The 24,716-nt window shown below is 32.8% G+C and overlaps 1 protein-coding gene across 1 annotated transcript in view; it reads left to right on the top strand.

The window, feature by feature from the left end:
- Window positions 1–24,716, top strand: part of ASCC3 (activating signal cointegrator 1 complex subunit 3) — a 314,121-nt gene that overhangs the window by 218,225 nt on the left and 71,180 nt on the right. Inside the window, exons 31-36 of the mRNA XM_054569760.1 lie at window positions 1,009–1,146; window positions 1,234–1,354; window positions 2,434–2,566; window positions 5,133–5,258; window positions 19,002–19,113; window positions 19,312–19,446. Of these exons, the coding sequence (XP_054425735.1) occupies window positions 1,009–1,146; window positions 1,234–1,354; window positions 2,434–2,566; window positions 5,133–5,258; window positions 19,002–19,113; window positions 19,312–19,446 (765 nt within the window). The remainder of the gene's footprint in view (window positions 1–1,008; window positions 1,147–1,233; window positions 1,355–2,433; window positions 2,567–5,132; window positions 5,259–19,001; window positions 19,114–19,311; window positions 19,447–24,716) is intronic.

The raw sequence follows: 24,716 nt of genomic DNA, 5'->3' as shown, positions 1-24,716 counted from the left end.
TAATAACATTAGAATTTAAAATAAGTGCAGTAAGGAATTGTTTAACCAGAATTGCTAGAATAATTGATGAATTATTTAGGAAAAATAAACTTAGACTTCTACCATACTTTCTGTTACAAAATAAATTACAAGTTGATTATTTAAATATAAAAAAATAAAACTATGAAAGAAGTTGAACTAGTAGGTGAATATGTATTTGATCTCAAGATGAGGCAACAAAACATATGGGATCAATTTAAAATTTTAAGTCCATAAAGTAAAAAAGAAAATTAAATGAAGACCAAAAAACTGGATGAAAGCGTTATAGCATATGATGGACAAGGAGTTGATACCCTTTATCCATAAAGACCTATCACAAGCCAATAAGAAAAAGGGCTATCATGTCTACCTGAAAAATGAAAAGAAAATTTACAAAGAAAAACAGCTGGTAAATATGAAACATATTTAACTGCACTATTGATCAAAGAAATGGGAAGTAAACAAAAATAATGCCAGTATGATTTGTAAATTATTAAACAGAGGCTTGAAGAGGTTACCGGGCGTGCCTGCGGGTCACAAAGGCAGTGAGAAAACCTAAATTTGAACAATTCCTATCTGTGTGGTGGGATTATGACTGATTTTTTTTCATTAGTTTTTGTTCATGTTTTCTAAATTTTCAGCACTAAACCAAAGAGATAGAAGTCTTCCCTATCATTTGATGAACAAAGACATTGAGACATTTTAGGCAACACTGTGCCCCTTTAATAGCTAAGGGGATATTTCACTTATTCATAATTTTAATTTTCCTTGATGCATAAAAATAAGATGGATAACCTTTAAACTTTATTTTGAATATATCTTCTCACTAAGATATTCTTTCCAATTCCTTTGCCTTTAGTCATAGCCATAGATGGAACATATATTTTTATGCTTATAAATATCATAAGCAAAAACCAAAATCAGTCACAGTCTTAATATAAACATTTTAAAGTTAATGTGCCTACATCTTATTATTATTTGCATTTGCAGATGGAGAATATCATTGGAACACTAAGAGATTCCAACCTGAAGCTTACACTTGCTTTTGGAATAGGAATGCATCATGCTGGACTCCATGAGAGGGACCGGAAAACAGTAGAAGAACTCTTTGTAAACTGTAAAGTTCAGGTAATTTTTTTTTTCCATGACCAGATATTTAAATGTAATTTAAAAGCTCTGTTTTAGTTAGATATGTTACTTTTTTTTTTTTTTAAGGTTCTTATTGCTACAAGTACATTAGCTTGGGGTGTAAACTTTCCAGCTCATTTAGTAATTATTAAAGGAACAGAATATTATGATGGAAAAACAAGACGTTATGTGGATTTTCCCATTACAGGTAATTTTTTTTTTTTGAGTTACAGATACATTAATCTGCTGTTTGTGTCTTAAAATTTTGAATTTGCATGAATTAAATTTTAGAGAATTGGTCACATTTAAACATATGATGAGCAAATTTTAAGTTTTTGTTTCCATGCAGATATTAAAGTGTTGAGCTGTTTTTATTTACTTTGACTTACCCAGTCTTACATTTACCCAATTTGTTAAGAAACATCAAAAGCATAACTAACGGTTTCAAATTCATAAATAAATAAAAGTACTAATTAGTAGCACTTGTTGCATGAACAGTCTGTTAGCATATTTTAAAACTTGATAAAACCATTTTCATTGGGTTCTGAAGAGAAAAATATTCACAATATATATAATTATACTCAATACATGTACAAGCTATGTTATTTCTACATGATTACTTTAGAAATTCCTACTGTAAAAAAAGGTATTTTATACTATGACTAGATGAAGGGTGAGGTCTAAATAAATCCATTATTCAGGGAGAGAAATAATCAAATGACCATGGTGAAAAGATTTTTCTAAGTATGTGTTCATTTTTTTTGTTAAATTAAAATAGTAATTGTTCTTAAACACCATTTTTAAGCATTTAACTAAAGGAACCATTTCTCTTTTCTTTCTTTTCCAAACATTAAGAGAGAGCCTTTTGGGGACTTAATTCTATATCATAATGAATTGATTATTTAATTAAGATATGTAACAGTAGGCATCAGCCCTAGCTGATGTGGCTCAGTGGATTGAGCGCAAGCCTGCAAACTAGAAGGTCGCCAGATCGATTTCCAGTATAGGGCACATGCCTGGGTTGCAGGCCAGGTCCTCAGCAGGAGGCGCATGAAATGCAGCCCGCATTGATGTTTCCCTCCCTCTCTTTCTCCCTCTCTAAAAATAAATAAATAAATTCTTTAAAAAAAAAACAAACAGTAGGCATCAGAGGCAGCATACATGCTCTTAAGATATTCTATTTCTTCGTTATTTTGCTGTGTTGTAATTATTTATACATGTCGGACACATAATCAGTAATACACCTTGTGCTACGTTGCAGAATGTCTCTTGATCTCTTTTTTATAGATGTACTCCAGATGATGGGACGTGCTGGGAGGCCTCAGTTTGATGACCAAGGAAAAGCTGTAATTCTGGTTCATGACATAAAGAAAGACTTTTACAAAAAATTTCTTTACGAACCTTTTCCAGTAGAATCGAGGTAGATTTTGCTATAAATTATTTTAAATTAATTCATGTCATAGCAAGTTGATATTTTTGTGGTTACATTTTATTAGTTAAAAATCAGTAAACCAGTTCAAAAATATTATTTGAAATGAAACTAAATATAATTATTGCTATAAAATAATAATTTTCATTTAAAAAAAAACTTTTTGAAAGAAGTAGTATAGTGCAGTGTTCATTACATGGACTCTGGAACCAGGCAGCCTGGGCTCATAACTGAGCTCCACCACTTGCTTGATATTGAATGAGTTATTTGATTCCTCAGTGCTTTTGGGCACCCATCTGTAAAGTAGACATAATAGCTATACTCGCTATCCATAGCCACTTAAAATGATCGAATTATAGTGCTTGCAACAACAGTGTGTATCACAAAGTAAGTGTTAAGGGATTAGTTTTATGTGTGTTTTGTGCTCTAGCCAATAAGTGTCTAAAATAAAAAGACTTACAGTGAATAATTTAGGCAGGTAGCATATTTCAGAATTGTTACATACTGTTTTGTGGACCTAGTAACTACACAAATTGTGCCCTTGGACACAGTCTTGCCTCATATTCTCAGCTGAAAATCTTCTTTCTTTTATCCCTTAGATTTATACATTTTTTTATTTCTAATATTTATCACTTGCTACCTTTTATCAGTCTTTCAGTCTTTTTGAATATACTGTATCTCCTGTACTATATTCCAACTAGGAAGAGTAAAAAAAAAATTTTAACTTATACTGTGAATAGTTAATCGGGTTTTTTATTCTTATTAATGCCAGTAATGTTCATTACTTTAAATTTGAAAAATGTAAAAACATTAAATATTGTGGGATATAGTTTACTCTGTGCTTAGAGAAAATTTATGACCATAAATATATATTTAAAAAGAATGAAATGTCAATTACCTTATCATCTATTGCAAGAATTTAGGAAAAAATTAGCAAATTGAACTCAAAGGAGAATAGAAGAAAAATTAAAGCAAGAATTAACAAATTGAAACCAAACATAATACATTAGAAGAAAATCAGCAAAGCCAAAAGTTGGATCCTTGAAAAGAACAATAAAATTGATAAACCTTTAAGTCTGATTAAGAAAAAGAGAGAGAAGGAACAAAATGGTATCAGGAACCAAAAGATACTACAGACATTTAAAGTAAGATATTATGAAAAACCTTATGCAAATAATTTTTAAAATTTAGATCAAATGGTAAAATTCTTTTTAAAAATCTTACTAAAACTGACACAAAAAGAAAGAGAATATCTGATTAGTTTCTTATCAATCAAAGCAATTGAATCTGAAATGTAAAATCTTTAATGTAGAAATCCTAAGCAAAACATGAGCAAATCAAACCCAGAAATGTAAAGAAAGATAACATATTATCTTCATTTATATTCTATAAATGCAAAGATGATTTATTACTTGAAAATCATAAACTTTACCACTGTAGAATGAAAAAATAAGAAAATTCACAATTATCTCATTAAAGAAATTGATAAAATTTCATACCAACTCATAATAAAAACTGTTAGCAAACAGGAATGTAAGGAATGTGATTAATCTGATGAAAAGTATCTACAAAAAAATTTTTACATCAGTAAAAATTTAACTAAAAGTTTTAATTTTGTACCTTGATTATTACTGTTTTATCTGTTATATTGTATTTCATAGTTATATATTAACTTCTGTATTAATGGACATTTTGAGAGCTTCCAATTTTTTCCTCTTACATATAATGTAGTAGTGAAATATTTTGCTTTCCTATCTTCACATATAAATGTTTCTTTAGCAGGCAGTAATGGAAAAATGAAATTGCTAAGTCATGATAACTCTTCAAATAGGTATTGCCAAATTGCCATCCAAATTGACTATATGGACCTATACTCTGCCACTGATAAATTGAGAATAACATAGCAGCTAGTTTGTTTTTCATTCAATTTATGATGGCCATTTTCTCATGTCCTTAAAACATCATTTGCTAAAACTATTTTAATAGCTGCATATTGTTCCATGTATCACATAATTTACTTAAAATTTCTTTTGTTCAACACTACTTTTCAGTTTTGTATTTCACATGAGAAACTCAAGTGAACATTTTGTTATGCCAGTCTTTCAACACATTCGATCACCTTTGTATACTTGAAAACATCTAGTGCAATTATGTCATCTGTAACTAGGAACTTAATAGTCATTGAATGAATGAAGATAATATATTTGCTCTGTCAGAACTGTTATCTCTTTCTTGCCAAACCTTCTTTTATCTGCTTCAGTATCACTCCTACATGCCATAAGTTTACTCTTCCTTTCTCTCTAAGGTATATCTTCTGTTGTCTGCTCTTACCTTGGCTCTCACCTTCTTCTCCTGAAAGTTACTAGCTCTATTCCTGTCAGTCTGCGCTTATTTGCACCTTGCAATTTATTTCCCCCACATCATAAACAAAATACACAAATTATACAAAACATTACTTTTGTATCTTGGAACATAACACCTAAGTCTTGACTGTGCGAGATAAAGTATGCTTCGTCAAATGTTCATGTGTGTTTCACATGTCTTGTTCACTATATAGTCTATTAGGAGTGCTGTCTGACCATTTAAATGCAGAGATTGCTGGTGGTACAATAACATCTAAGCAAGATGCAATGGATTATATCACCTGGACTTACTTTTTCCGGCGTCTTATCATGAACCCCAGGTAAGCAGAGTAACTGTTTATTTCTGTTTTGCACTGAAAGAAAATATGTTTCAAAGTAATAATCTCTAAATTCAGGTACATAACAAAAAAAGTCAGAACTTTGGACATTCAGGATGTGTGAATTTGCCCAGAGAATCAAATGGTGTCTCTGATATGATCACAATATATTATGATATATTAGAAAATGAATAATTATATACATTTATTTCTTAGCTTATTTTAATTAATTTAGGATACCCTCAAGCACTTAGGGAGAAACTAACTGATCATTCAGAAATGTGTTCAACTTCTGGTAGTGATTGAGTTTGTGAGGCATTTGTAAGGGTCAATAAGGACCCTAAAAGAGGAAATAAAATTGGGGAAGTTGTGGTGGAGTGTCTTTTACTCCAGGAAATATAGGTTAGATCTACACTCATCACCTATTTGCCAGATGTTATTTATACTCAACACAGAGACATAAAGACAAGTGTACATCATCCACTATCTTCAAGGGATGATCTTTTAAAGTGGGGAAACATACATAAATAATTACAATATAAGCCATAAGAGTTCTAAAGAAATGTATTTAAGTCTATGAGAGTGAAAGCTTCACAGAAGAGTTGACACTTCAGCCGGATTTGAATCTGGAACAGGGGTAGAAAGGCCGGAAGGCCTTTATGAGCAAAGGCCCTCAGGGCTTGAAAGTATGTTTACAGACTACCAAGAAGTGTGATGTGGCAGGAGCATAGAGAGCACGGAAACAAGAAAGTAAACAGAACCAGAGAGTAAAGGGCTTGTATGCCGTGCCAAGGAGTTTGCATCTGACCCTATGGTCTGTGAGGCTGGGAGTTTTTAAACATGGTTTAACGTCACCAAAGTACGTTTTGTTTCGTTTCAACACTTACAACGCTATGCTAGGGAATGAGCTGGAAGGGGGGGGGCATTTATAGCAGGAGACCAGTTAGGAAGCTATTTAATAATAGGGGAAAGATGAATAGGTGAATAGGACCCTGACAGATGGAAAGGGAATGGAAAGTCAAAGGTGAGGGACATTCCTGATATGAGTTAGAGGAAATGCCAAACAGAGAAATCATGATGAAAAATGTTATTCCTAAATCTCATCTGTTGATACCTAAGAGACTTGTTTGTTTTCCACCACCATTTTCACTTACATACATAGGAGTTTGAGAACATGGTGATATTTTGCTTAGAGTTTCTTAAACGTTGGAACCTCTGGATTAAATACAAAATATCATTTGGGAACATGACTGCAGATTTGATCGCTGTTTGGCACTGCCTTGTTTTTTAGTAAGTGGATCACAGGATTAAAATTGTAGAACTGTACAATATAATAGAATACACTTTACATCTACTCTAGTTAACCTTTGCTTTTCATATTAAAGAAAGGGAGACTGGAAACTTAAAGTGACTTGCCCTAGATCCCATAACTACTTTGTGATAAAGCCAGGCCTTGAAACCTAAATTTCCTGACTTACAACTCTTTATTTCTTTAGAGTCAGGGAGGGCCTGCTGTGTAACCACAGATATATTTGTTTTTTATATCATAAGAATAGAGGCAATTAATGTGCTAGAAAGAACCTTAAACTTGGAATCAGAACACTGATTCTTGTTTCAGCGCTACCCTTTACTAATTGCATCCTTGAGTCACTTCACCTCTCTCATCTTCACTTTCTTGATCTGTAAAGTGAGTAATAGCCTACCTCACAGGGGCATGTTGAGAATTAAATAAAAAAATTAAAACCCAAGTTCAGTATTAATTATGAAGAACATAATTAATGTGATTAGTGAGCTGCTTTTCTTGTGCTCCCTTCCAATTGCGTCATCGGTCTACCCTAGTGATTTTCAGCCAGTGCGCTGCAAGAGGCACTTTTGGTGGGCTGCAAAAGATTTTAAAACAAGCAATACTTGACTGTTTAGTCAGGGGCACTGACCCCTTTTCCCTTGGATTGTCAAATAAAAAATGACAACAGACAACACAACAATAGGTGTCTGGTGTGAACGTATCAAAGTAATACCTATTTTTTGTCAGGTCAGCAAAATATATAGTTTTTGGTGTGCTACAGAATTTTAATAATTAGTTTGCATGTGCCATGAGATGAAAATCGTTTGTCTGTACCATCTAAAATGTCTAGTTTAGGCTCTAAGAACACAATCATTTCTGTCAGCTTGTCTGACTAGCAAACAAGGGAATAATTCTCTAAGGCAAACTGAGGTCTTTAAAAAATTATAGTTCATTACTGAATCCACAGATATAGTGAACTTTGTGTGTTCATCCCCTTCTCTTAAAAGAATTTTAACATTTCATTTTGAAACAATTTGAAATTTTAAAAAAACTGCAAAAATGGTACAAAGAGGCACTGAATGTCTTCATCCAGCTTCCCCAAGTAGTAACATCTTACATGACCATGGCACAGTTACCAAAATCAGGAAATTCGTATTTCTACAATACTATTAACTACTCTATAGGCTTCATTGCGATTTCATTAGTTGTCCCACTAATGTTCCTTTTCTGTCTAGACTCCAATTTAGTATCCTGCATTGATTTAATCTTTCTGTCTTCTCAGTTCACTCCAGTCTCTGTCATCCATCTTTGTTTGTTCTAACCTTGACACTTTGGAGAAATAAATAGTGGCCAGTTATTTTATATAATAGAATGTCCTTTAATTTGGGTTCAGTTTAAGCATACTTACTCCTAAATTCAAGTTTTGCCCTTTTTTTTTTTTTGCAAGAATACTGTGATGTTGTGATCTTCTCAATGCATAATATTAAGAAGTTTTTCTCTAGAGATCCTTCTGTGTTTAAAATATCATCAGTATGTGATAGACCCCAAACTGTGTTGCTCTTGTCTGCTCTCTATCAAGTTATAGTTTCATTTTTCCACCTGCCTTCTGAAGGTTGTCATGTAGTCTTCCCACCATCATTTCAAGCTCAACATGTCTATACTGGATCAATCGTATATCAAAATTCTCCTCTAATCTTACCTTCTTTTGTTAATTATTATTCTGCATCCGCTTACCTTGACTTCCAACCTCAAAGTTGCTTTTTAAATTTTCTTCTTCTTGCTTCCTTAGTTCTCCATCTGCTTGACCTTTTTTCTGTCCAACCCTAGTCTAGTCTAAGTTGCAAACCGTCAGACAGTACTGATCAGAAATTAAATGTATTATATTAGAGATGGGAACTAGATAAAGTTTAGTTAGTAGACATAGAAAACATTGTCTTTAAATTCAGATAGTGAGTATGAGACTGACCAATGTTTATACTTTTTCAACCATGAAAGTGAGATTGAGCCCAGACCCACAGTTGGGAGCATCAGTTGGGATAGGGATCTCATTGAGAGGGATCTAGAGTAGGCATCTTTCCCTGGTGCTCTGATTACAGACTGCCTTCTATGTAATAATATTATGGTGAAAATATCTACATGTTACTATAATAAACCATAGTCATTAGGGGCAGAACAGGAAGTTTAGGGAGGTTGGCACAGGGGACAAAGATGGAATCTTGAGGGTTATCACTTAAAAAACTTTACCGCACCTCTGAGCCAAAGAACTTCTTGGGTGTTGACAGTTTAGGTGGTCTCCTGCTAATATGGGTGTAACCCATGTGAGTGAGTGAGTTTTCCTTAGTTCTCATTGCCTCCCTTCTTTACCGATGGCCATCTTTTCTAGGTTGAAATTCTGGGACTGAGAGTCAGAAGGGTACATCATCTTGATGCATCAATGTAGGTCACTTAGTTTTGGCAGCTGCTTTTTCTGTTCTCTTGCTGCTCCAAATGAGAGTTGAGTATTTATCCTGCACTACCACACGCAAAGGCGTTAGTATAGATTAGAGGAGACATTAACACACACCAAGTAAAGTTCCTCTCACCTTTGTGTTTTTGCTGCATGGAGTGCCCTCCCAACCCCTTCCTGCATGGAGTGCCCTCCCAACCCCTTATACCCATCCAAGCTTTAACAGTCATAAAAGTCTGGTCATATATTGATAAATGTACTTCAGTTAATTTTAGGAGGTGGCAGTTTATCCACTCTTATACCAAGTTGTGTGCCAGTTCCTTTAGTAGCCATCTATACATATTTTGAAATACCTGGCTTTGTTAAGATTAAAACTTCCGTTAGTATTCTGAAGTAGAAACTTATGCCTGTGCTATTGCCATGTGAGTTAAACAGTCCAGAAGAAGTACAGCAATAAGTTTTTTTAAAAAGAGCTACGATATTTTTTACAGAAATAAAATAAGTAGACCTAAAATTAGTATGGAACCACAAAATACCCACAATAGCCAAAGCAATCTTGGAAGAACAAAGCTGGAGCCATCACACTTCCTGATTTCAAACTATATTACAAAGCCACAGTAATCAAAACAATATGGTATTGCCACAAAAACAGATACATAGATCAACAGAACAGAAGAGAGTCCAGAAGTAAACCCATGCAATTAATTTACGACAAAGGAGCCAAGAGTATACAGTGGGGAAAGGTTAGTCTCTTCAATAAATGGTGTTGGGAAAACTGGATAGCCACATGCAAAAGAATGAAACTGGACCATTATCTTATGCCATATGGAAAAATCAACTCAAAATGGATTAAAGACTTGAATGTAAGACCTGAAACCATAAAACTCCTAGAAAGAAAACTTAGTGGGGGTACGGTGATGAGTTCTTGAATTTGATACCAAAATAAAGGCAACAAAAGCAAAAATAAACAACCGAGACTATATCAACATAAAAAACTGCACAGCAAAGGAAGCCATCAACAAAATGAAAAGGCAGCCTATAAAATGGGATAAATTGTTTGCACGTTAAGTGTCTGATCAGAGCTTAATACCCAAACTATAAAAAGAACTTATACAACTCAAATTGAGGCAGAGGGAAACACTATTTAAAAATGGTCTGAGAATCTGAATAGACAGTTTTCCAAGGAAGACACATATGGCCAACAGGTACATGGAAGGTTCTTGACATCACTAATCATCAGGGAAATGCAAATCAAAACCACAGTGAAATATCATCTCACACTTGTTAGAATGGCTGTTATCATTAAAACAAAAAGTAAAGTGTTAATAAGGATATGGAGAAAAGGGAACCCTGGCATACTGCTTGTGGGTTGTAAATTGGTGAAGCCAGAAAATTAAAAATAGAGCTATACGACCTATCAATTCCACTTCTGGTTATTTGTCCAAAATAAATGAAATCACTATCTCAAAAAGATATCTGTACCCTCATGTTCATTGTAACATTATTTACAATAACCAAGATGTGGGGACAACCTAAGTGTCTCTATCAACAGATGAATGTAGAAGGACGATAGAGTATGTGTGGATGTATAAATGTGTGTGTGTGTGTGTGTGTGTGTGTGTGTGAGAGAGAGAGAGAGAGAGAGAGAGAGATTCAGCCATAAAAAAGGAACTCTTGCCATCGCAACATGGGGATGGACCTTGAGGTCATTATGATAATCAAAATAAGTCAGACAAAGAAAGACATATACTCTCTGATCTCACTTTATATGGATTCTAACAAAAAAATATAAAATGAACTCATAGATAATAGAAGACAGATTGGTGGTTGCCAGAGGTGGAGGGTTAGGGTAGGAAAAATGGGTAAAAGTAGTCAAAAGATATAAACTTCCAAAGATAAATAAGTTCTGGGATATAATGTACAGTATGTAACTATGGTTAATATTATATTGTATACTTGAAAATTGGTGAGAGTAGACCTTAAAAGTACTCATCATAAGAAAAAAATAATTTGTAACTATGTGAGGTGATGGTTTTTAACGAGGCTATTTTTGGTTATCATTTCGCAGTATATACATATATCAAGTCATTATGGTACACATCTAAAACTAATACAATATTATATGTCAATTATACTTCAATTGTAAAAAACAAAAACGTATGATTAGCAATTATATTATGTTCTGTTGGAAGGTAGTATCAATATAAGTAGCAATCTCCAATCTCAAAAGTTAAAAATGTCTCCTTAAAATGATAATGTGTAGGCATTTAAAAATTAAATTTATATTCTTTAATTCAGTAAACATTTATAAGTATCTACTATGTGCTAGACACTACTCTAGGCCTTTTGAAGGTGTATTAGTAAAATAAAAACAAAAGTTTCTGCTTTCATGGCATTCATATTCTTTTAGCAAAGACAGTAAATTTAAAAATACGTTAGAATGTAGTCAGTGCTTTGGGGAAAAAAAAAACAAGGTAAGGAAGATTGAAGGAGCCAGAGGGTGGAGAGGGTAGGGAGAATTGGAGTGGTCCTCATTAAATGTGCCACAGGGGGAAAAGGGAGATGTTGGTGAAAGCGTACGAACGTTCAGTTATCAGATAAATAATTTCTGCAGATATAATATACAGCATGGTGACCTATAGTTAATATTGTATTTTTTAAAAGGTACTGACATTTGAACAAAAATTGAAAGAAGTGAGGAAGTTGACCACCTGACTATATAGGGAACATTTTAGGTCAAAGGAACAGGAGATACTCTAGGGCAGGCATCTCAGCAAGGAGAAGGTGTGGCTAAGTAGAATGAGTGAGGGATGGAGAGTAGCAGAGATAAGATTAGGGATGTGAGGGTCAGTGGTAGTACAAGTCATGTGGGACCTTAGTGACCATGGCAAGGACTTTGACTTTTATTCTAGGTGAAATGGGAACTATTGTAGGGGTTTTGAGCAGACGATTGATAGGGTGTTTTTATGTCATAAAACATGTCAATTATAATCATAAATGTTATAAATGATTTAAACTTTCCTGTTGAAAGACAGGAACTCTCTAGATTATTTTCCTAAACCCAGCTAAACAATTTATAAGCAACATATTACATCAAAATGATATAGAAAGTTTGGGATTTAAGAATTCAAAGGAAATATGAAGGAGAATAGCAAAGAGAAAGCAATAGGTAAAGACTTAAAATCAGACAAAACAAAATTCAAGGCAAAAAAGACTTAAAAGGACAAGGAATGGTTCATACTGATAACAAACACAATCACTATAAAATTATAGTAGTTTACATATTTTTAGAAAACTAAAAAATAGCATCAAAATATATAAGGCAACGAGCGATTGAAATCTAAGACATTAGCTATATTACAGTCATGCTGAAAGATTGTCAGTTTATATTCTTGGGTGTGTGATATGTATATGCAAGTATATACATATAGGCATATAGCCCTGTATAAAAATACATATTTATATGTATAAACATATGTAGACAGACAGACAGACAGACATACATTAGTTTGTTCAGATATATAAACACATGTACTGGTGCATCATGAAATATAATCTATTCTAAATTGAGTTCTGGAATCAATTTGTATGTTCAATTTTACTCTCTGTTTTCCCTTGAGAAAGCTTTTAAATATTTCTGGAACAAAAAATGTTGTTGTAGTTTCAGCTGTTCCTGCAACCACTTTCATTATTTCTGTCGTTATTACTGCTGCATAATCTGAACATAAAAAAACATGGTGCTGTAACAAATGACTTCCCAGTACTGACAGTTATAGCAGCAGCATTTCAATACTGATGAAAAATTTCCCATCGAGATCTCTGGCCAGGTTTACATAAACCAAATAGGAAATGGCTGCCACTATTCACATTAATCCAAACTGTTTGGTGTAACTTTATCTGTGTTTTACATTACAATAGAATTTCTTATTTTCAACTTGTGAAATTTTATCCTTTTTAAAGTTGGAAAAAAATAACTTGAGGTTTTATATGTGATATTCTTGTTTGTCCTTTGATAAGATTTTTTAAAGATAATTTTTTAAAGTTGTTTTACTTTTTGATCGCTTAAATGTAATGAACTTTGTAAATTTTTATGATAGGGAGAGGTTTGTTACGACTTTTTCCCAATGGACTGCTAATACAAGTTAGCTTGTCTAGCCCATGTGCTAGATGCTGTCAGTATCAAACTGCCTTTGACTTTCACACCTCTCAGGGGACTAGTAATTGTTGTGTTCAAACAGCCTGTAATTGTGATCCCGCTGGCTTTCTCAGTATGCTTCTGGCTATTAGAATCATTAAACAACTCAGCACCTGTTAACAGCATTGTAAATATTCAACCCTGCTTGTGTGCAGGTTGAGTCCAATATAGAGAAATCTTACAGAGCTCAGCCTCATAAATTAGAGCTTCTGACAAGTCAATTATTGTGAAACTGGGTTTCTCTGTGAAATAAATGAAATAACATGCTGACAAAAAGGTAGGCAGTCTGTTTATGGCAAATAGAAGATAATGACTTGATGCTTCAATGCAGTGAGCATGAAAATACTTTGTACTCTATCAGTAATTAAACAGTTGTGTAATATTTCTGTTTAAATAACGAGTAAATTATAAATTTTGTACTGTGGAGAGTATAACATGAAAACAAACCTTTTTACTTAACTGTTGCATGCTTTTTCAAGTTAGTCAAGTGATTACTGTAATTATATGTCATGTTTTAAGCTAAATGTTTATAATTATTTAGGTTCGAAAGTGCATGATAACTGAAAAGTTCATGTGGTAGAAGTGAAGGCCATTTAATGCTACTAATAAAGATCATGTAAATATAAACTCCATCCTTTAAGTGTCAGACTATATTATCTCTCAAATTTTTTGTTAACCTAAAAAAAAACTTTATATTCAGTTGTATTATTTAACAGTCTTGTAAATTATATGTCTAATTAAGATGTAATACTATCTAATTTTTATAAGTATTTGAGAATGCTTTAAGAATCCTTAGAATCTCAGTTGAAATATTAACAAAGAATACTTGATATAAATCAACACAGTTATTAACAAAAATAGGTGCATTTTAGAGTGTGTTGGCTGTATAGGAGACAGGTATTTCAATTATTGAGATTTTATTACTGTATTCTTGAATATAATATTTTAACTAGTATTCTCTATATTTAAAAGTTGTTATTTTTTATAAATAAATGAAAGGTGTCAATTATGCCAGAATACCTAAAGTAAAGAATTTTACAGATTTCTAAATTCTAGGTTATCCTTAGAAATTCTAAGGATGAAATATGTTGATATTGAATAAATCTTAATGCCAGTTCAGTTACTTAAATTTTGTAATTTTTTTCTTATGCAAGTCAACAAGAATGTTGATGAGTGCATTCAAAAAGAACTCCATTAAGAAGAAATATCAATGAAAGCTTTTAAAGTTATTCTGCTCAAAAAGTTGTTAACTTCTAGCAAGTTAGATTATGGATAACATTTCATTGTAATCGTCAGATAACATCAGATAATAATCGTCTCAGAGACACAATTTTAGTTGATTTTTTTTTTTTTGCAATTTATTTTAGATGTTTAAGAAATGTTTATCCTAACTGTATGCTATCTGGATAAAAGCTAGAAATTAGTCTAAAAATATTTCCAATATACTTAAATAAACATGAAAAGAGATATTAGACCATCAAGATATATCTTGTAACTACATTAAAAAGTAAATCAAATAAATATTAAAAAGAACCTATAATTTTTAAAGGAAAGTTTTTATTATAAATGGTTTTAAATATTATTTGTAAGTATACCAAATTTATTTACTAAATCATTAAGTGATAAAGTTGGCCTTCTGACTATATTTATTAGGGAATGGCTTGTGGTATCAGTAGCAAAATCCATGAGTTTTTTTTGGTTTGTTTTCAAATGATGTAATAAATTTATAGATAAAAATAGAATTTTGAACTTTGTTTTTCATGGCAATATTATTTTCATTAGGTCTTCTATAATTTTAATTGTATAGCTTCATTCATACTCTATAAATGATAGCATTTATTCAGTGTCCTGGAGACATTTTCACTAGTCTTTTTAACTTAGAAATAACTTTATTAAATATATATATTTATATATATATTTGTCCAGATACCTGAAAAAAAGTGTTGAAAAAATTTGTAGGCCTATCAAGCCAAATGAATGTCAAATACAGTAGTATCTCCTCTACCCATGGAGATACACTTAAGATGCCTGAAACTGGACATAAAGTTTATTTTATAAATTAGGCACTACACTCAAGACCCCCCAACAGATGCCTGAAACTGGACATAAAGTTTAATTTATAAATTAGGCACTACACTCAAGACCCCCCAACAGATGCCTGAAACTGGACATAAAGTTTAATTTATAAATTAGGCACACTAAGAGATTGACGACAATAATAATAATGACATAGGAGAATTATGAAAATATACTAATGAAAATTATGAGGAAGTGGTCACTCGTTTCAGGGGATTTCTTGCTGAAGTCTTAGTGTAGGCTCAATGCTTTCTGGCACAATAAATTGCCATCAGTTAGAACTCATTTTCTTTTCATGTCTTCCACCCACAAATTTAGTGTTGTTTTTTTTTTTATCTTAACTAAGCACTTATCAAGTACTGTGGCCATAACTTTTGCAGTTTTAGAGGTGCAATAGCAAAACTAGCACACATTTTTTTTTCCTTCACAATTTCGAGGGAACCAGATTTGTTCTTATCACAGATCTTAGCAGCCTTAGCGTGTGACTTACCATTTGACTTTCCCCTTTGCTTATTAAGTCAAGAACTTTTACCTTTTCACTTAAGGGATCATTTTCTAGCTTCGCTTTGGCATATATGAATTTCCAGGATCACTAATCCTGTCCTATGCTTGGGGGCTACCATTAAATAAAAGAAAAGTTACCTGAACACAAGCACTGCAGTACTGTGACAGTCAGTCTGGTAACAGCATGGCTACTATGTGACTAATGGGCAGGTACCTTAGACAGAGTAGATAAAGGGATGATCCACATCCCAGATGGGACTTAGCAGGGTGGTGCAAGATTTCATCAGGCTACTCAGAATGATGCACAATTTAAAACTTCTGAATTATTTATTTCTGGAATTTTCCATTTAATATTTTGGACTGCGGTTGACCATGGTTAACTAAAACCAAAGTAAGGACTTATATTGCTGAAAGTTTGTCTGATAAATGTTATTTGTTGAGAAAAAAATGAAAGACAAAATATATAAATACTACTCAAACAATGTAAAAGTTAGGGGCACTGACCCCCCCGCCCCGCCCCATGCAGTTGAAAATCTCTGTATAACTTTTGACTCTCCAAATACTTTATTAGTACCCTTCTGTTGACCAGAAGTCTAGCCTATAACATAGCAGTCAATTAATAGATATTTTGTGAGATATGCATAATATACTGTATTCTTACAATAAAGTAAGGTCAAGAGAAAATGTTAAGAGTATCTTAAGGAAAATACATTTACAGTATTTATTAAAAATAATCCATATGTAAGTGGACGGGTACAGTTCAAATCTGAGTTATTAAGGGTCAACTGTAATTTGGAAATGGCTTTGGGGGTCTGTCTCCTTGATGGGGCTTTGAATGACAAGAATTTTATTTTCATCTCTAAAGAAGAAGAGATTATTCTAACTAATACTTCTTAGTCATTTTTCAGGATAAAGAAAATATTTTCTAATGGTTTCTAATGCTAGATTTTTACTTTCATTTATGCCTGGTTGGATAAAAGTTGGTACGTTTTGTTGAAGATAATGACAGCACTGGTTTCAAAACTTATCTGTTTGTTCATTGATAAGTATAGCTTAATTCTGATCTATGACAAGAACTTTTCTAGGAAAGTCAATTGTTCTACTGACTGCCAATTTTTTTAATAAAAATCAAAATCCTCAGCATATAATTATGATTTACAGTTATTTTCCCAAATAGCCTATTATTAATCCTTAGTGGACACTTATTTGGTTATACCTGGCCATTTATGCTAACTTCCCCTTCAAATGAAAATATATTCTACCATGATTTAAGACCTGCTTTGTATATTTTAAAACAAATTTTTATAGTATACTGATCCCCAATATTTCCCTTTGAAGAAAGGGGAAAAATGACCACATTGACAGATTATTGTTTTCTTTAGGCATCTCAAATTAAGATTGTTAACACTTTCTTCAAGCTCTGAATATCCGCTTCCCAGTCCTGTACAGATGCAAAACTCTTATCCTGGGGTTTCAGTGATCCATCTCTTCTCTAAGGCCACTTTCCACTCCTATTCCTTGATTTGAATGGAGTCGGGGCGTATAAATTTTTCATGCTGACTAGGGTACAGGGTTCACCCAGCAAGAATTAGGGATCTGTCATGACTGTGGGGGCAGCCCTTCATCTTTTGGATCTCTTCCCAGACACAGATTTCTGGTGATTTTAGGAATTTGCCAAAAACCTTTAGGAGATGGAGAGAGGTATTCAGGTGAATTGTATGTCCTTAGGCTTTGTGCTTGGAAATTACACAGAGCTGAATCTCTGTTTCTTTGTGTAGGAGCTTGGTTAAACTGCTTTATTGTTAGCCTGGTGATTGATGTCCCTTCTAGTCTTATCATAACATTTACTCCATAAGCATTAGGAGAATAGTAATTGACTATATTTCCTAAAAGAACTCATCTTCCACCCAAATCAATAGTTTGGAGTGTTGTTAAGTTACTGAGGATGGGTTCTTACATATAAAAGAGAACTGTATATTTATATATAATGTTCTCAACTTTTTTATATCTGGTACATAAGTTTAGTTTGCTGTTAATGTGTAAACTGAAGTAAGGCCAGTTTTAACACTGGAAAGTTAGTACTTCTGTTTTGAGGGGGATTTTTAAAATAGCTTTTATTTTTCAATTACAGCTGACATATGATATTATATTAATTGTAGATGTACCACCCAGTGATTAGATATTTGCATATTTTGCAAAGCAATCACCCCAATAAAGCTAGTCCCTAACACTATATAAAGTTATTACAATACTATTGACTATATTCCCTTTGCTGTACTTTGTATCTCCATGGCTATTTTGTAACTACCACTGTGTACTTCGTAATTCCTTCACCTTTTTTCACCCATTCCCCAAACCCCCTCCCATCTGGTAACTGTCAAAGTGCTGTCTATGTCTGTGAGTCTTTGTTCTTATTCATTTCTTTTGTTTTTTAGATTCCCTGTAAGTGAAATCATGGCATTTCTCTCTCTCTCTGTCTCTCTCTCTAACTTCACTCAAGACAGTACCCTTTAGGTCCATGCATGTTGTTGCAGATGGCAAGGTTTCATTCTTTTTTATGGCTGAGTCATATTCCATTGTATATATGCACTAGTTCTTCTTTATTCATTAATCTATTGATGGACACTTAGGTTGCTTTCTTATCTTGACTATTATAAATAATGCTGCAACGAACATATGGATGTATATGTCTTTTTCAGTTTGGTGGTTTGGATAAATACTCAAAAGTGGAATTGCTGCATCCTTGTTTGTCTCTTATTACATACCCTTTGTTTTAAAGTCTATTTTATCTGGTATATGTATTGCTACCCTACCTTTTTTGTTTTACTTTGTCTTCATTTTCATGAAATATCTTTTTTCATCCCTTTACTTTCAGTCTGTGTTTGTCTTTTGATCTGAGGTGAGTCTCTTGTACACAGCATATGTAAGCGTCTTCATTTCATTGTCCGTTCAGCCATCATATGCCTTGACTGGAGCATGGAAAGTTAGTATATTTTTTCATATGATGCTGAACTTCATCTGCTAGTTTCACATATTTTCAAGGTATTGTCATGGTTCATCAGTGTCAACAAACCTTAGTATGGGTATATTGATCTGTAAAATGGAATGGTTTTCACATTTGCTTTATTTCTTTGAATTGCTGTAAATGTAATTGTTTTTCTTTTAATTCTGAAAAGAACAATATGAAACTGAAGCAATAATTTTAATAGAGAATATCTTGAAACCTTGTTTATTTTCTAGCTACTACAATTTGAGTGATGTGAGCCATGATTCTGTGAACAAGTTTCTGTCTCATCTGATTGAGAAGTCTCTAGTCGAATTGGAACATTCCTATTGTATTGAAATTGGAGAGGTATGACTCAGTCACATAAATTTCTGTTGAAAAGTTGGCTTAGCTTTTTAACAGTTGGACTTTTGCTTCTAGTGATGACCAAAAAGTTTCTAACAAAATTTTTGCAATAACAACTGTAGTATTAATTATTAATTTTATAAATGTACACACTTCTATTGTCATTTTTGCTTATGTCACTTTATCTTTCATTTGAAATAGGATAACCGGAGCATTGAACCTCTGACATATGGCCGAATTGCCTCTTATTATTATTTGAAGCACCAAACAGTTAAAATGTTCAAGGAGCGCTTGAAACCTGAATGCAGTACTGAAGAACTGCTGTCAATTCTAAGTGTGAGTTTCGTGTTATTATTGCATTTTTTTTTAATATAAAGAGACTGTATTTTATATATTCAGCACCTTCACTTAATATGCATCTTAAATTGTTGCCATCCAGTTACTCTTGAAATTTGGCAGAAACTATTTATGAAGTCCTTCGTCTGTCAAACAAGATCACTAAAGCAACATGTCTGGACCAAGTTCCCCATAGATAAGGTGACCACATAATATGTCATCCACATTTGGATCTTCTGAGAATGGAATGGGGCTCTATTAATATTTAAGCCTGGATAATAGGAATTAACTGGGCTATCCTCAGCAGCTGGGTGATCACCCTACCTTCAATATAATAATCTCTCTGTATTATATTGAAAGCCCTTCTTATTACTTCTTTAGGGTAATTCTTCTTGAATCCATGGTGTTACTGAAGTTTCTTTACAAAAGGATCCACATGATTAAGTTCTCTTAGAATTAATACCAGAAAAGCTGTTTAACTCCTCACCTCCTCCCCTTCTAAAAAAATTGAAGTTAAAGTTACTATTAGAAGTAACTTTTCTGTCTTCCTTTCTGCATACTATATATGCCTTATTTATTTATTTTTGTCTTTGTTGAGTTTAAGTATAGTAATTTGCCATATAACTTTATTGGCACAGTAATCAGGATATACCCATATTTTGCCATGTATAATGCACTTCCGTATATAATGTGCGCCCATGTTTTTGGCCCAAACTTTCAGGAAAAAAAGTCTTTCGTTTTAATTTCTTAATTCAGTTTTTTAAATTTATATTTGGATACTTGTTTTTTGTATCATAAAGGAATTTTAGCATTTACTTTTTAACATTATGGTACAAGAAATTTTATGTACTGGTAACAAATTAGTACCATCCATGTTTAAGTCGCATCCTTATTTTTCCCTCAGAAATTTGGGCAAAAAAGTGCACATTATACATGGCAAAAAAACAGTGTGTTACAAGCAAATATTCTATATTATCTTACCCCTCAGGTGTGTTGGTGCCTTTTTTAAAAGTTCAGGACCATTGGTCTTTATGGTCCTTCTCTTACTCACTGATTCTGAGATAGTTCACTTACTAGCTTTTTTTATACCTCTCCAATTGCTTTATCATTCTTAATAGGTTCTAGTATCCCATTAACAGTTCTTCACCTTTTCATTGTTTTCCCTTTGAGACACAAGTGAATAGATTTTGTGCAGCATCGGGCTAAGTATAGCTACAGTGAACCCAAAAAATATTTGTTAATGAACTGATGAATGGATGGCTCCTATGTTAATCAGTTTTCTATTGTTTGCTCTGTAGAAAAGACTAGAGGACTAAAGTAGAGGAAAAATGGTTTTTTTGTAAAATTAAAAATTCATTTCTAAAGTAAGAGTATTAAAAAGCCTTCTTAGATTTCTAAGAATGAGTTTGCAGCATTATTAAAAATTTCCCAGAGATTCATAAAAACAAGATTTATCTGGGATAAAGACAGTAAAATAATGGTTAATCAATTTAGGAAAGCCTCTTAAACTAGTATCTGTGAGATTTCAGAATATAATTGTCTTTCATATTTACCTACCTTCATATATTTTTTAATCCAATATTTAAAAGTGTTTGTCTACCTTGAGAACTCATATATTATTGCAAACACCTTTAAGTACTTTTCATGTGCCAGGCACTATTCTAGCAATTTTCCGCTGTATGGGTTCTTAAATACTGTACTATGCTGCTTCTTACATCATACACACACATACACGCCATGAGGTAGAGAGGATACTGAGGTGGAAGATACAGAGTATGTCACGTTCAGACTGAATGCACATTGTTTGTAAAGGAAGTTGGTAAAACCATACACCTATCACATCTGTATTCCCCTCAACCTCACTAAAATAGACGAAAAATGTATATAGCACAAAGGCAATTAAGTCATTATTTTCTTCAGTCTTCTCAATGAAAAGGCATTGATCAGAACAAGAGGTCTATCCACATCTTTTCAACAGCCTATTTCCAACATTAAACTGCCTAAAAGTAGTTAGCTGATCTCATCCTATATTTTTATTAAAATTAAGTAAACCCTTTTGTGAATAACTAAACAAATCATCTGCCAATGTATATAAGATAATAGTGTATTTATACAAGTATGAGCAAGTATGGTTCACTTGTACCCCCTTTATAATTTCCACAGCAACAATAATATACTCTCTTTATGCTATGGTGCTCAGTCCAAGAAACTCTCAATTTCTTATAGTACCTAAGGCTGTAATAACTTAGAATTTTTTGAATGAGGACACTGGGACATAGAACTGTGGGACTCACATTGACAAGGAGATCTACAGGCACGACTGTTTTGTTCATTTCTTGTCTAGGAATTATTCTTTGTTCAAAAGAAAACATATGAATACTAACAGAAACATTAAATAATAACGAAGATAGTATTTGAAGTAATTACAGTGCAATTTCTGAAATCATTTTTCATTGAGAAGTTTTTAAAACGTTTTCTCTGTTCACACCCAGAATTCCTAAATGACTCACATAGCCTCATTATCTTCTCTACTCTCATTTCCAAAAAATACATACTAATCTCCTTGTGGTTTTAAAACAAGGAGAAGGAAGCTGGAGATGACAGGAGCTTAGAGAAAAGGATGATGAGCGCAACACAGAGCAAAGACAAGCAGCGGGGTAACATTGATATTTCAAGGCCCACTTCCATTATCTTTGGTTTCGTTTTTATGATACTTAATTATGTCACATTATGTTTTTGAACAATTCAGTATTACAACTTCTCCACTTCAGTGTCTCGTTTTACTACTAAGATACAACACTGATGCTTCTGAAGTCATTTTAAAACTTCTTAAAAATTATTAATTAAGAGACACTAAGGATTCCTGAGATCACAACAGAAAAGCTTCTGTTCTCTTGAGTATTGCTTTGAACTTATTGTAATATTTTTATTGTAATATTTTTAACAATTTAATTTTCTCATTATTTCTTAGGTTACATATTGTATTTAACTTCTGTGTTTTGGGGGTGGAGGTTGTATTAATGATAGTATAGAAATTTTGATTTTTATGATTTTGTTAAGTCCTTTGAATATGTTGCGGTGTGATTATTTTTGACACAGAGAAAAATAATCTGGATCATAACCATAGCATGAAAAAAGAATATTAAAACATTGAGTCAGACTTCTAGCAAGTGTTTAAAAATACATAAACCTATTCTCTTCAGTTGACATAAAAACATAGTTTCAAATGATCTCTAGGTTTTATATATTTGTAATGGATAATTAGTATCTTTTTTTAGGCATTTCTGTAAAGAAGATAAACATGTATATTTAGAATTTCATACTTGGCCATTGAGTTGTTTTTCCTTTATTTAAAATAGTTGGAATTCTCAGTCTTTATCTGGCTATTATGTATGTTACTATCAACTTTTCTAAAATAAGAATTAGAATTTTTTTGAGTACAGGTATAATTTTATTGCCATATTAATATTTACCAGAAAAAATATTTTATTTCAAAAATAAAAGAGGAACTATTTAATCAGATCATTTATTTCACGGTATGCTTCCTTTTACAGTGTTCCTGAAACCGTAGACTTCCCTCTCACACAGGTTTTCATAGCAAAAAGTTGTCAGGTTTGATTAAAAATTTCATAATTAGGTACATTTATACCCTATCTTCTGAATTCTACCCTCTTTCTTCTATCGTTTGGATGGGTTATGGTTGGCCTTGAAGTTTCCATAATTATACTGACAATATCACCCTTTTAACTGAAGGATGGAGGCAACAGGAAATTTCTTGAGTGTAAAGACGAAAACTGAACTCTTCCAAATAGTAAGGAGCCTGTGCTAAATGAAAGTGTCTTAATATCTCAAGCAGATAGTGAAACATGCATACATTAGATGTTTTATTCTTAATAATGTTGCTCTACATTTGTGTATATTAAATTTTATCTGTTACATTTCTACCCACAGACCATTATTGATTTACTCAAAATATATTTGGTGCCTACAATGTGTGAGGCTCTTGTCTCTGTAGAGGCCAGAGATAGGAAATAGAAATGGAACATTATTGACAAACTTTGTGTGTGTGTGTGTGTGTGTGTGTGTGTGTGTGTGTGTGTGTGTGTGTGTTAATACATAGATAAACTGTGGGCCATGGTAATAAACTATAAAATACACTTGGGTGTTGTTACTAACAGAGGTCACCAGCTCAGTATGATGCTCTAAGAATGACAGCAGAATGTTGCCCATCATCAGAAACAGTCTCCGAAATAAAACATATAATAGTATTCTGTCTTTCATATTAATTTTCCCTATGCAGGAGATTTGCTATATACATATCTCCTGGCCCCACATCAAAGAACATCACAGAGAATATTTGAGTGAGTCCAACTGAACTACTCAAATGATAGAAGATATGTGAATAGGGCATTTCAGTCTGGAAAGGCAAAGGCTTTGAATCGATGTAACTGAAATTCAAATCATGAACTGTATTAGGGGAGGCCCTCTTTAGATCTTGAACAGAGTAACTTTTTCAATTAGTAGGAAGTTCCATCTGATCCTGCAAGTAATAAACTCAGAGAATTTATTACTTCAATTGATGGATATAATATAGGCCAAAAATATATACATTCAAAAAGGGCTGGAATGAATTTATTAATGATAAAACTACTAAAGAACTAAAAGAGGAGATGGAATTGTGCCTGTCGTATTTGGTGTGATAGATGATGACCATTCCGTTACAGATCAGGGAAGGCAAGGACTATGATTAGACCTTTGTGGCATGAGTTTTTTTTTTTCTCTTGGCCCACAAGATACTTGGAATATTTTTATCCTTCAGAATATTGGGGGAAGGGTGGTCTTCTTTTCTTTAGGTGACAGTCTGTTATACTTAAAGGAACTTATTCCTGTTGATTATTACTCTATTATACAGGGTGACAAAACTAGGTTTAAGTTATTTGTGTGAATGATAATACAGTAATTAATAAATAATAATACTAGAATAAACTCACATACTCACAACTTTAAACTTGCTTTAGCTCCACCCTGTATATAAATCTTTATTTCAGTCAACACTGAAAAAGAAAATGCACTTTCACGATTGCCTTTTTTTTTTTTTTTGTAACACCTCTTTTAAGACTTCTCTTTTACTGTCTCTTCTTCCCAAGAAATTGAACTGTTCCTGGATTACATTTTTAGATGTCATTGCTTTTAGGTGATAGTAAAATACTATATTCTAGGTGTAAGGCCAAAGATTGTATTGAGACTCTGTCTCTTCACTAATGTTATTC

The sequence above is a fragment of the Pteronotus mesoamericanus genome, unplaced genomic scaffold (genome assembly GCF_021234165.1).
Source record: "Pteronotus mesoamericanus isolate MK-2021 breed Mesoamerican mustached bat unplaced genomic scaffold, CSHL_Meso_final contig_20, whole genome shotgun sequence".
NCBI lineage: Eukaryota > Metazoa > Chordata > Mammalia > Chiroptera > Mormoopidae > Pteronotus > Pteronotus mesoamericanus.
The sequence above is the reverse complement of the archived record's forward strand: the minus strand, read 5'-3'. Positions and strand labels throughout refer to the sequence as shown.